This window comes from Mirounga leonina, unplaced genomic scaffold, assembly GCF_011800145.1.
Source record: "Mirounga leonina isolate KUSES-001 unplaced genomic scaffold, KU_Mleo_1.0 Mir_125, whole genome shotgun sequence".
NCBI classification, from domain to species: domain Eukaryota; kingdom Metazoa; phylum Chordata; class Mammalia; order Carnivora; family Phocidae; genus Mirounga; species Mirounga leonina.
This window is the reverse complement of record NW_023270305.1, coordinates 65208468-65221580: the sequence shown is the minus strand read 5'-3', so window position 1 is coordinate 65221580 and position 13113 is coordinate 65208468. Positions and strand designations below refer to the sequence as shown.

At 39.8% G+C, this 13113-nt stretch overlaps 2 protein-coding genes across 4 annotated transcripts in view; one reads left to right on the top strand and one right to left on the bottom strand.

The window, feature by feature from the left end:
• The window catches only part of RHOQ (ras homolog family member Q), a 38847-nt gene extending 27254 nt beyond the window's left edge, over positions 1 to 11593 (top strand). Inside the window, exons 3-5 of the mRNA XM_035001636.1 lie at positions 2887 to 3051; positions 3359 to 3454; positions 6788 to 11593. Of these exons, the coding sequence (XP_034857527.1) occupies positions 2887 to 3051; positions 3359 to 3454; positions 6788 to 6943 (417 nt within the window). The 3' untranslated portion in view covers positions 6944 to 11593. The remainder of the gene's footprint in view (positions 1 to 2886; positions 3052 to 3358; positions 3455 to 6787) is intronic.
• Positions 6924 to 13113, bottom strand: part of PIGF (phosphatidylinositol glycan anchor biosynthesis class F) — a 35430-nt gene continuing 29240 nt past the window's right edge. For 2 of the 3 annotated variants that reach the window (XM_035001634.1, XM_035001633.1), the window contains one exon: positions 7143 to 7463. In XM_035001634.1, coding sequence (XP_034857525.1) covers positions 7350 to 7463 — 114 coding nt within the window. In that variant the 3' untranslated portion in view covers positions 7143 to 7349. Of the gene's footprint in view, positions 7464 to 13113 lie in introns of all 3 variants that reach the window. The other variant, XM_035001632.1, reaches the window with a different exon arrangement.

The following is a 13113-nucleotide window of genomic DNA, read 5'->3' as shown; positions in this document are numbered from 1 at the left end:
TTATTTCTTCTAATCCCCTTCTAGAGAAAGAGTGCACATTCTATTTCTCTGATGAGGTAAATTTGCTTGAAAAGTAAAATTTTCATTAAAAAATCTAATTTGATTATTTATTTATTGGTTACATTTCAAATAGTCTTCAGGCTCTTGAGTTCCAAAATGACTAATTAGTACAATGATAATATAGCATTCTTTCATTGATCTGAAAATTAGACTGTCCTCAAGAGACCTCAGTTTGATTGGTGTATTTTGATACCAGTGCAGAAAATGTTATTTCTCACAAAAGAGTTTCTTCTCTGCGGTGGGAGAGAGCTGCGAAGCCAGCCTGGTGTGAGACAGAGGGGACCCTGCGTGGATTTGCAGAGGAAAAAGGGAATCAGTTTCCTGTGGGATGAAGGATTTATGTTTAAGCACCGGGAGAATTCTTTGCATGTGCCTGGCACGATGCCGAATGCTTTTGTTGCATGCTTTCATTTATTCCTCAGAATCCTGAGATAGTATCCTCATTTCTCATTCTGTGAAAATGGGCTATTTAATTATGGATGAGAGATTTTTAACAAGAGCACCCACCTATTCATTGCCTGGCCACGCTGAGCACACGTTTGCTCAGGAACCTAGAGTTGCCAGGTAGAATGCTAAGATGGGTGCTGTCCCTGCTTCCCCTCATGGCCGTTATTTATTCCACGCACCCATCCTACTGCATAACACTCAAACTAAATTGTAGAAACGTGTTACATTTTTTCATGGTAGCCCTCTTAAAGTAACTGGCTGGGGTACAATGTGTTCTGCACCCACGCTACCTGATTTCTTCATTAATTAATGCCATGCATCAATGCCAGAGCACTGCTTTCTTCAAAACCAGTTAGAGGGCCCCTGGTTTAAAAATAAAGGGCAGGGGCGCCTGGGTGGCTCAGTCGTTAAGCGTCTGCCTTTGGCTCGGGTCATGATCCCTGGGTCCTGGGATTGAGCCCTGCATCGGGCTCCCTGCTCAGCGGGAAGCCTGCTGCTTCCTTTCCCTCTCCCCCTGCATGTGTTCCCTCTCTCTCTGTGTCTCTCTGTCAAATAAATAAAATCTTTAATAAATTAATAAAAATAAAGGGCAAAGAAGATTGGGGATGGCATTTCCCCTCTTGTCCTGTTATAGCCAGCACCTGAGAAACCTTCCACTGTCCCCGGCTCCAGACTGCAATTATGCTTTTTGAAAGTGTCAGAGGGAAACAGAAGGGTTAACTCCCAAGTCAAGAGTTTGAGACTGGTTGGCTCAGTCTTTAAGCATCTGCCTTCGACTCAGGTCATGATCCCAGGGTCCTGGGATCGAGCCCCGAGTCAGGCTCCCTGCTTCTCGGGGAGTCTGCTTCTCCCTCTCCCTCTGCTCCTAGCCCACTCGTGCTCTCTCTCTCTTAAATAAATAAAATCTTAAAGAAAAAGAAAAATGTCGGAAGATGACATGAAAGGAAAGTTGCCCCATGAGGGAAATGCTACAGCTAAACCGTGAGCGGAAGGTATTTTTAATACTCCTTCAGTTCTGCATTCATGCAGTTTTAGTTGTGAAGGGGTGGTGGCCCGAGGCAAAGAATAAAGCTTCTCTGAAACCAGAGGAGAATCTAACCACGAGAAAAATGGAGTCCTGACTGTTCACTCACCAGAATGGAAATAAGCAGAATATTTGTGTTGTAGAAAGTAGTCTAAGCAAAATAGAATCTTCTGCCTTTTGTGATGGAGAGATCCTGAAACAGCCATCAATAGGACAGCCCTTCTGTGGAATTCAAAGCAGCAGTTTAAAATTATATAGTAAGCCAGGGGCACCTGGGTGGCTCAGTCGGTGAAGCGTCCGACTCTTTGTTTTCAGCTTAGGTCATGATCTCAGGGTCATGAGATCGAGCCCCCAGTTGGGCTCTGCGCTCAGGGGGCAGTCAGCTTCTCTCTCTCTCTCTCCCTTTGCCCCTCCCCCCACTCTCTCTCCCTCTCTAAAATGAATAAATCTTTTAAAAAAATAAAATTAGATAGTAGTCTTACATATTCTCGTTTGGAAAGCTCTCCAGGAGATACTGAGGGGTGCAAAACAACATGGATCGCTTGATCTCTTCTATGTATAGATGTTTGAATATGTACAGTTGTAGGCTTATAGATGCAAAGAAAAGAACTGAGAAGGTACACCTGAAAAGACCTACATTTGGGGAAGGGAATGGAAATTGAAGAGGAAAGGGGGATTTTTGTGCATTTACTCTTTATGTTTCTGTCTTTAAACTTGCACGCACGCGTAATTAAGAAAACAGTATCAACAGGGAAAGCAGCGATTTAAGGTCTCCATGAAATGTGTAGTGGTTATGGTGTAGATTCTGGAGTGAAACTGTCAGGGTTCGAGTCCCATCTCCTTTCTACTGGCTGTACATGTTTACACAGGTTATTTAACTTCTGTGCCTCCTTTTCCTCCAGCGGAAAACAGGGATAATAGTCCCATCATGTAGCTGTTAGGAGGATGAAATAAGGAATGCAGGGGAGAGTGTCTGGATCACGACCCGGCACACAGCAAACATTCAGCATCTGTTAGTCATTATAAATTAGACTAGTCAGACGACTTCCAGCTTTAATCAGTTCTTTGTGCAAACGTCTCGGTTTAAAATGTTTCTAGTGACAGCTTTAGTAATCACGATGTATTTTCTCCAAGTTTCCTTGTGGTTGTTAATGGTATTTTCATTCTCTTAGCCCACTGGTAACCTCAAAAGGAAGAATAACAAACACAAATGGAATTACCTTGTTTCGTGTAGAGTGCCGCACGTTCTGTTTGTGGAATTCTCTTGACTTTGCTTCTTCAACCATGTAACCTTACGCACCTGTTATTAGTCAACTAAAGAGATGGGAATAATGAGGTTTTCCTCTCTTCCTTAGGAAGACTATGATCGTCTGAGGCCTTTATCTTATCCAATGACAGATGTCTTCCTTATATGCTTCTCTGTGGTAAATCCAGCCTCATTTCAAAATGTGAAAGAGGAGTGGGTACCGGAACTGAAGGAATACGCACCAAATGTACCCTTTTTATTAATAGGAACTCAGGTACGTCTGCTTTAATTTTACCCATTTAAGAAGAGTCTCTTTGGCCCATCTTGTGGTGTTGCTTTCAGACACATAGTCTTAAGTTTTAGCAAAAGATATGCATGTTTAATCTCAGTTGCAAATTATAATAAATTCTATTTATTATAGAAAAATAATAATTTGGTAAAAGTAGTGCCACACCTGGTTTTGAAAGTGAAGTTCATTTGTTTAATCTTTTTTGGGTATGGGGGATTAAATGGGACTCCACGTTTGATTTATCTTTAAAGACTTGTAACATTACGGGACATTATTGACCTTTCTTGATTAGATTGATCTCCGAGATGACCCCAAAACTTTAGCAAGACTGAATGATATGAAAGAAAAACCCATTTGTGTGGAACAAGGACAGAAACTAGCAAAAGAGGTAATGGAACCTTAACAGAATGTAAAAATAAACGTAAAAGCAGCTTGGGTAGTAATAGAAGCTGACACTGATTGTGCGTTTACTCTATGCCAGGCATTGTGCTGAGTGCTGTGCGTGCATTATCTCATTTAATCCTTGCACCTGCTTGCGCGGGTCTGACTACAACAAACGAGGGCTTGGCGATGTCAGATAACTTGTCAGGTCCCGTCCGTAATAAATGGCAGAGCTGGGTTGCAGGGAAGACCTGACCGCAGGCACGCACAGCTGCGTGACACTGCCAACAATATTTTCCTCTTAAGTTACCTGTAGAAAGAGGCGTCAGAAAAAGCCCTTTTAAATCTCTTAAATGTTTATACTGTGCCAAAGCAGACTCTGTCTTCAGTTAAGACTCATGGAGTAGGTGGTAGAATGGCATATAGGATGAGTTTAAATCTGCAGCTAAAACCAAAAAATGATGGCCAGGTTTGAAAAGAAATGTGTTGAATTTTCTTCCAATCCTTTTATGAAAGATAGAAAATATTAGCATTCTAAAAAATACACCACTGTGATGTGCATAAAGCTTTTAACTTCTGTTCTCTCTAGCCCTGAAGCTAGGCTTACTTTTCTCTCTGCCCCCTAACATTATTGGATTCTATTTTTTTAGATGTGACTTTAATAGGACCTTTGTGGAAACAGAATCTAATAAGGTCTTTTTAAATGTACTATCAGGAGGCAGAAGAAAGTGAGAAAGCTTTTTGGAGAACAGTTTTTCCTAAGACAAAAGACAAATAGCTTCACTAATAAATCGCTTTAGAAATTCCGTGCATTCAGTTTCATAATCTCAGGGAGAGAAAGGGATTTCTAAAATGTCATAGAGGTAAAATTGGTAAATGAAAATCTTGGTGATTTAACTACATAAAAATTTGATACATCAAATGCCAGAGATACAATTGAAAGTCATAAAACAAACTTGACATGTGTGGCTGAAAAAATGGGTTAATATCTTAGTATGCAGGAGTTCCTTACATATAAATTAATCAGAAAAAGACATGTATACCCCAGTAGAAAAAACCAAAAATACAGATTGCCGTTGAATATAGGAAATATGTTCTAAGTCCTTCGTTGTCAAATGCAAGTTCAATTTCCGCCTATAAAATTGGCAAAAAAAAAAATTAATTATAATAGTCACTGTTCCAGGGGTGCAAGGAAATGGGCACCTTCTCGTATCGTTAATCATTGAGTAAAAGCCATCTTGATAATAGGCAAAAGCCTTAAAGTCATGCACACTTTTGATCAGGCAATTCCATATGTAGGAATTTATCTTAAAATAATTATTACAGATGTGCTTAAAGATGGCTACAAAGTTGCTGCATTGTTTATAAAGGCCAAAAAAAAAAGAAAGAAAAAGCCCCCACACCTATTAAAAATTTATACTAACACAGCTATTGAGATGTTTATATTTATTATGTAGTTTAAGGGGGAAAAAGTGGTTGCAGAACACTAGGATCCCATTTGGAGGCCTGTTGGCAGCATTTGGGGCAGTGGGTTCCTGGGTTCCTTCTTAAAATACTTTCGCCCGGCCCCCTTGCTTGCCCTCTCCTGGTTCTGTCCCCTGGCAATGGCCTCTCCTCCGTGTCTCAAGTCCCTGTCTCTGCATGCTGGATGCCCAGGGATCAGCATGCGGCTTCTGGAACATCTCTTCTTCTGCAGCCACCCTCACCAGGCCCAGGTGAGCTGGTCGGTCTTGTGGTTTGAAAAGTTCCCAAGTTCCCACTGAAGATTCCCAAGTTTCTATCTCCAGCCTGACCGCTTCCCTAAACTCTAGACTCGGTTATCCAGCTCTTCACCCAACAAGTCCATCTGGGTGGCTAAGCATCTAAAAATTAACATGTCCAAAACAGAATTCCTAATCTTCTCCTCCGCGCCTGTCCTCCCAGTTACTCAGCTCAAAAACCCTGAAGTCACGCTCGACTTTGCTCTCGCTCTCCTCCTGTGCAGGCAGCCGTGCGGCAGAAGCTCTTGTCCTACCTTCACAATCCATCCGGCATCCGCAGGCTCCTCACCAGCCGCTCCTCTAACAGGCTGGTCAGGCCCCCCTCTCTCTGGCCTGGATTACCGGAACAGCTCTGACTCACCTTTCTGCTTCTGTCTGTGACCCCATGTCAGTCTGTTCTCAACGCAGCAGCCTGAGTCTTTAAAAACACAAGCTCCATCAGGTCACTGCTCTGTTCCCAGCCAGTCACAGAGGGCCAGAGCCCTTACCGGGGCCTAGAGAACCCTGCTATGTCCCGCCCTCACTGATCGTAGTCTAGGCACATGGCCTCCTTGCTGTGTCCCCAAAGTCTCGTACCTCGGCGTCTTTGTACTTCTGCCCCTCCCTCTGCCTGGAGTGTTCTTCCCTATGGAACATTATTTTCTCACTCCGTCTAGGTCTCTGCTCAGATATCACTTTCTCAGTGAGACCCTGCCTGATCTTGTCCCCACTCCCTATCTATCTTCCTTCCCTAGACCACGTATTCCCTCCTGACATTCTACCTCTAGTAGCTCGCGGTGGTCTTCTCCCTCTAAAATGTAAGCTTCCTGAGAGTCGGGGAGACTTAATTTTGTTCCCTGCTATATTCTCTCATTTGGCAAAATAAGAATGCTCAATTTCCAGTGAATGAATGAATGGAGCCTCGCCTAGAGTAGAAGCCCAAGTCCGTACCCCGGCCTCAGGGCTGCCTCACCACCTGCCTCACGGCTTGCTGTTCCCTCTCTCCTGCCGGCTTGCTGTTCCCTCTCTCCTGCCGTTCTGGCTTCCTTACCATTCCCTGAACACTCCACTCATGCTCCTGCCTCAGCATCTTCCCACCTAGGGCTCTGTCTGCCTGGAAACTCTTCCCCTCCGTGGCGCTCACTGCTCACACCACTTTGTTGAGAAGCTTCCCACCTGTGTCCTGTGCACTCCCCATCTCCCCCGCTCTGTGCTCCCAAGTGCACACCACCATCTGCTCTCTGTTCCCTTGGTGGGCCCCTCCCCCGGTAGGATTTAAGCAAATATAAGCATCACACAGCGGGCACTTCGGTCTTTTGTTCAGTTCTTTGACATTATCTCCAGCACCTAAAACAGTGCTTGGCATATGGTAGGTAACCGGTAAATACTTGATGAATGACATTAATTTTCATAAAATAAGTGTGGAAGGATATACACTTAGTTTTTAGTTGGCTGTCTCTGGGTTTTTATGAATATGGATGATGATTTCATTCCTTCTGCATAGCTGTGTTTTCTCATCTTCCTTATAATGGGGTGTTGTGTCATACCAACTGTGTAAAAAAAGATTTTATATGTTTGTGATTTCTTTTTCTCCCTCCCAGATAGGAGCATGCTGCTATGTGGAATGTTCGGCTTTAACCCAGAAGGGATTGAAGACTGTTTTTGATGAGGCTATCATAGCCATTTTAACTCCAAAGAAACACACAGTAAAAAAAAGAATAGGATCAAGGTGTATAAACTGTTGTTTGATTACGTGAGAAACATCCTCAGTGGCCAAGGAAACTGTCCATTTCTCTCAAAAAGCATATGAAATGCTACAGCTATACCCAGACCTCTTATAAATAATGAAGCAGTTTAAAACTTGAAAAAAAAAAAACAAAACAAAACCTGTCCTCAGAATTCTATAAAATTCATTAAGAATGTTTCTTAAAGGTCCAAGAAGCAGCAAACAGCATCTGAAGCCACAATCTACTATAAATACTTTATTTCAACTAGAAGGTACAATCTCTCAGGGGTTTCATAGTTTAAAAAGCTACAATCACACCATGTTGTAACTACATAAAAAACAGTGCTGTAAATGGAACTGCCTGGCTTAGACCATGTACATTTCTGCACAGTCCTTATGGAATCTGCACAATGAAGTATCTTCTCCCTTTGCTCCAATTAATTGTTCTTGTATGTAAGTTGCTTTCTATTCCAGTATATCCAGAGTGGTGAAATCACAAGGCCAGCCACGTAGCCAAAGGTCGCTCCAAGCGTACAGGAGATGGGCCATACCTGAGGAGAGAATGTATGAGATCAAAAAAGAATAACTGTTTTATTATTACTTGAGCACAAGTTAAGTGTAACCTAAATATTTCTATATTAAAGCTTAATGTGCTTTCTTAAAGAATGCCAAAAGTGTAACAAGGTCATAACTGCATTTATCATGAACACTAAAAATGTACACATTCTAGTTAATGTACATTCGACTGTAACAAGGCTTCTGGCGACTGTAGATTTAGTTTGATGCTCCCCAAACTGCATGAGATACACCCTAAAATTACAAATTAAAATTCTGGGTCAGACTTTGTCATAATCCTGGACTCGATATAGCTGTCTGAAGTAGCTGGCAAGTTTGTCTTTTAATTTCCACCTTGGCTTATATAATCAGATGACATGAGACGTGTGTATGCTGACCAAACTACAAGAAACTTTAAATAGTGCTAAAGAGAACAGACCTAGAATTCGAGCATGTTACATGGAATTTATAACAAAGCAACTGCTTCCATAGTAATACTGATGTTACCTTTCAGACACAGGTATTGGAACCATAGCATAGAACTACAACTTACGTACACAACTAGTGTGTCAGTTAAATGAAATACTGGCTTCTAAATACCCATTTTCTCCAGCCATATTACATTTTGCAATATTACATCAAGCAAGCCAGAAGTAAATAATGTTGATTTCTTTCATCCACAAGCAGTGCATGCTAGTCCCTAGGTGAAAGGCCCTGCTTTAAAAAAAAAAAAAAAAAAAAAAAAATTATGTTCATCTGTGAAGCTTATTTGGTATACTGGAGCCTTTTCTAATCTTTCTCTGGGGGATCAGGCCATAGAACTGTGTTAGAGGTGAACCATCTTAATTACTAGTTCTGTAACCTAATTAAGCTTCCTTGTTTGGTCTGCTACTGGATCTGCCTTGTTCCAAATGCCATGCAACAGACAATAGTGTTAGATAAAGTTTCAATGTGAACAAAGTAATGCAGTTCAGAGAAGCATAATCTAACCCATAAATTTTTCTCCAGCCTTTCCTACATTTGAACTTGCTGTTGACTAAATTATGATTTATTTATGTCTTTGGTAAGCTTCTGTTAATTTCCATGACTTGAGCTAATCGCTGTGTCTACTGCACAGATTGGGTAATGGAACACTAAACTTTTATACTTGAAAATGACAGCCTTAAATGCTCGTATCAGTCACAAATCTAGGATGTACTGTCTTGTATGTGAGCTTTGTAGAGATTTTTAAAAATATAAGCATCATCTTCCCCACTGAAGAGTGGAAAAGTCTACTGGATAACTAGTCAGGATCTTTCTCTCCGAACTGGACAGTGGATGTCTTCCTTCTCCCAAAAAGTGATGGTTCATATTAAGTACCATGGCCTTATGTGTGTTCAAACAGAATCTTTATGTAACTTTCTCAGTTAATTTGGGTCGGTTAATTATTAGCTATTTTTAGATACAACTGAAAGGAATTGCATAAGTCAATTAGTATATTAACTAAGTTGTCCAACACATGGTATAAAGGAATTAAGACAGTAAAGTATTATACGTTTCCAACTGGCCTTTGGGCATTTGATGGGGACTTTTTTTTTTTCTTCAAATTCACCTCTGAAGCTTTTCATACTTGGTTTACTAGCCAATTAAAGTTAAAGTCTAGAATTTGATATGCCCTACGAGAAATGGACTAGGAATCCGGAAACACAAACTCTGGTGTCACTGTTTCCTGCCTGGGCCTCAGTTTCTTCATCTATAAACATGGGAGGTAGAACGAGAGGACCTCCAACATCTCTCCCATTTATCAACTCTTATGATTCTCTTCTTTCTTATTCACAGTATTCACTGTTGGACATTACCTTTTCAGCTGCACATTAAGATGGTAAAAATCCTGTATATAGATTATTAGAACTCTAAGCAAAGATGATTGTATCATCTGAACCTGAGGTGCCTTAGGTACTCTATTGACCTTGATGGGGTTTGGAGTTTCCCATTGCTTATTAAGAGCCTTTTCATTGCTTTGATTCCTTAGTATTTCTTTTTGCACTCAATCCTTCCTGCCACCCTATAAAAACCAAAGATTTGTTTTCTATTCATGAGCAGATTGTAGAAAAATTGCCTTATTTTCAGAAGCACGTCCTCATTAAAGACTTAAGTTTCAGCAGAAATTGAGACTAATCACTGGAACAACTAGTTCAAAGTAGTCAAATATCTGGGAAATAAAATACTTCAAAAATATCTTACTGACATGAATTTTGCTAGTCAATGCAAATACATTGCTTCAAATAAGGTCATGTATGAATGAACTTAACGTACAGTTATTTTTTTTTTTTTTGCATATAATCAGTTCTGAAATTCTTAAAAATAATTTTAGGGGCTCCCTGAAGTCTTATTTCTAATACTTTGCTAACTTGTGCCCTTATTCTGTTTCTACAGATACATTTTAGGTTAGCCCATGTTGAATGATCTTATTTCCAGTAAGTAGAGCCTGAATTAATGGTTTTTATTGTGAATTAGTTACTTTAGGTGTTGCTTCCATTTGATTTTTAATTATTACTCTTAAGTACCAAATTAAATAACTGGTTTGTTGGTTGTTGTTTTTTAAGTGATTGTTACTTTAACAGTGTCCCATCTTAACACATGGGGTTATAAATAAAATAATATGCATAGTTTACTATCTATGTAAAGCATTGAACTTCTTACCTTAGTAGTTTTTATTTAACACCCTATGTAAACGTTTGGGGTAATACTCATTCTTGTTTCTCAAGCTGTGAGTCTAATCACCAGCCAAGTGTGAGCACCTGCACTTTGTTAAAAAAGCACATTGTCAAAGTGTAGCGAGAATAATAATCCCTCATGAATCCTAGCCAAATTCCAATTTGGGTCACTAAATTCTACTTGAGTCACTTTTGTAATTTCAGTACGGCTCTTCGTTTCCAAACATACGCACACACACGCACGTTCCTTACACAGCCGCCGTACTGCACCTCCAGTGATGTGCTGAGATGAGTTTAAAAGTTGTGTTTAATGAGGGGTGGAGGCTTAGAACACTTGCTATTTATTCAATTCTTAAATCCATGCCATCAGCAAGTTAAAATGTTGGACTGGCTTTGAAGACTATTTGCTAGTCATGAATCAGGCTTTCCTGCTTGACTTCCCTGGAATAAGGAGCCCTTAACTGTGACACAGTTTGTTAAAGGAGAATTTCTTCATATATGGGCAACCTTTCTGATTTTTTATTCCCAGGATAGGGAATGGCAAAAGGAGCAGCCGAAGGGAGCTGGCGGAGGCTGCCCACTAAATCACCTTTCCTCTAAGGTTTTCATGATTGAATTTCCTACTAACCTTCTTACAAATGCTTTAAAAAATGTAAAACTACACAATGGCAACAGATCTCATATTGACTTATCGAACCATCTTAGCTTCATCTTGCATTTTCATACTGAGATCTTGGGGTTTTCCATTTAGAACTGGGTACTTGTCTTACACATAGAGATATTTCTATTTAACATTCTTCATGCCACAAGTAGGCTTAAGAAACAAAAACAACTGGTATCATCTACTGAACAGACAATCCAACTGCAATGCTACAAACATTTCTCCAAATTACAGTCATCTGAGATGGCTATATATAATTATCTTGTTTTGTTTAAGGAAAATAGAAAACTCAAAGACATTCATGTAAAGGAACTCATTCACAAGTGTTTGCCACTACAATTACTGTCTTCTTTTTATCCAGTTTTTTATAAATTAAAAAATTCTTAACCACTAAATGGAAAGGAAAAAAAAAAACCCGTTGCATAACAAAAGATAATTTATCATGCAAGTGGGTAAAATTATTACAATTACTGTTAAAAAACCTATTTTAAAAAATGAACAGCTACATCACATGAACAAAGTGTCTTGCTTAGAGTACTATACTATTATCCTTTCTCGAAACCAATTGACTCCTTAACAACATTGTTTTTTCATCACTTAAACCAAAAAAGGTCAGTGTTCTCTTCAAATACTCAGCATTAAGAAAGGCCTAATATTATAGGGTCTGGGTACGTGGTACCACCAAAAAGTTGTGTTTCTCTCAGAAATAAAACAGTTTCACCCTAATAAGCTGAAAACCGATTTCTCAATAAATACAGATTTAACTTTGTATGTTTTCTCTGTTAAACAAATCCATGTTATTGATGGTTGAAAGACATTTCAAAATTATACAAGCTTATTTCCACCTGAAGACCACACTGCTCTCTTCTGATCAGGCATTACTGATATATCTATGTAGTGTTGGGACTTTTCAAAACATGGTCTAAGTAGTACAGAATAATGATTTCAGAATACTTTTTGTATTAGACTAGATTTGAATCTCAGCTCTGCCATTTATTAAATATGTGACCCTGCGCAAGTCACCTAACCTCTCTGTACCTTGGTTTCTCATCTGTGAAATGAGGATCATCATAAAACCCACCTCACGGGGTTGCTGTACTGATTAAATGAGATAATGAGAAAATACACTAAGCAGCTCTGAGAACCATACCTATAACAGTATCTGGCACATGGCACATGTGAGCTATAAATTGGTAATTTTTAGTCCATATTCCTAACAGACATATAAGTTGTCATTACAATCTAGAACACCATTATTCCCCAAATACACCATCTCTAAAGCTATTAAAAAATTCCTCCCCAAATTTTAAATTGTAGTTTAAAAAACTGTATCTAGGGGTGCCTGGGTGGCTCAGTCACTGAAGCGTCCAACTCTTGATTTCGGCTAAGGTCATGATCTCAGGTTCCTGAGATTGAGCCCTGTGTCAGGCTCTGCCCTGAGGGTGGAGCCTGCTTAAGATTTTCTGTCTCCCTCTGCCCCATCCCCCCTCTAAAAAAAAATAAATAAAAATAAAAACTACATCTAACAGGATTCATGTTTCCTTCTTGTCAAACATGATCCACAGATTTTGTATGTATATATCATACCATTTCAGGGGCTCAAAGACCCCCATCTATAGACTCCTGGTTAAGAATCCCTGTATTCTTGGGACACCTGGGTGGCTTAGTCGTGAAGCGTCTGCCTTCGGCTCAGGTCATGATCCCAGGATCCTGGGATCGAGCCCCGCATCAGGCTCCCTGCTCAGTGGGAAGCCTGCTTCTCCCTCTCCCACTCCCCCTGCTTGTGTTCCCTCTCTCGCTATGTCTCTCTCTGTCAAATAAATAAATAAATAATCTTAAAAAAAAAAGAATCCCAGTATTCTTCATCACTCAACCCTAACAAGTACTTTTATTAACTGTTCTGGTTGTCAAAATAATACAGTGACCCTCTACATTTTGGTTCAGAATTTTAAGGATCAATTTCAGTAATGTAGATGGCATTTATTTGTTATGTGATTTGAGAGTAAAAGGCTTAAATCTATTTTAATTATAATCTGCACAGTTATTACTTCGGTTCCTTTAACATGTATTAGATGCAAGTAGATTTTTAATCTTGTCCTGTCACCGAAATGATACCCACAGGTTTCTGATGCTACCACAGAACAGCTAGTACGGTATGTCACTGAGCCTGGCAGTTTCTGAGCTATTGCAGGTGTCTTAAAATGATGAAGAGGTGTTTGAAATTAGACGACGATTTCTTCTGAAGTTAGTTTCAGATAGTCAACGAAAGTTTTAAAATAATTGTATATA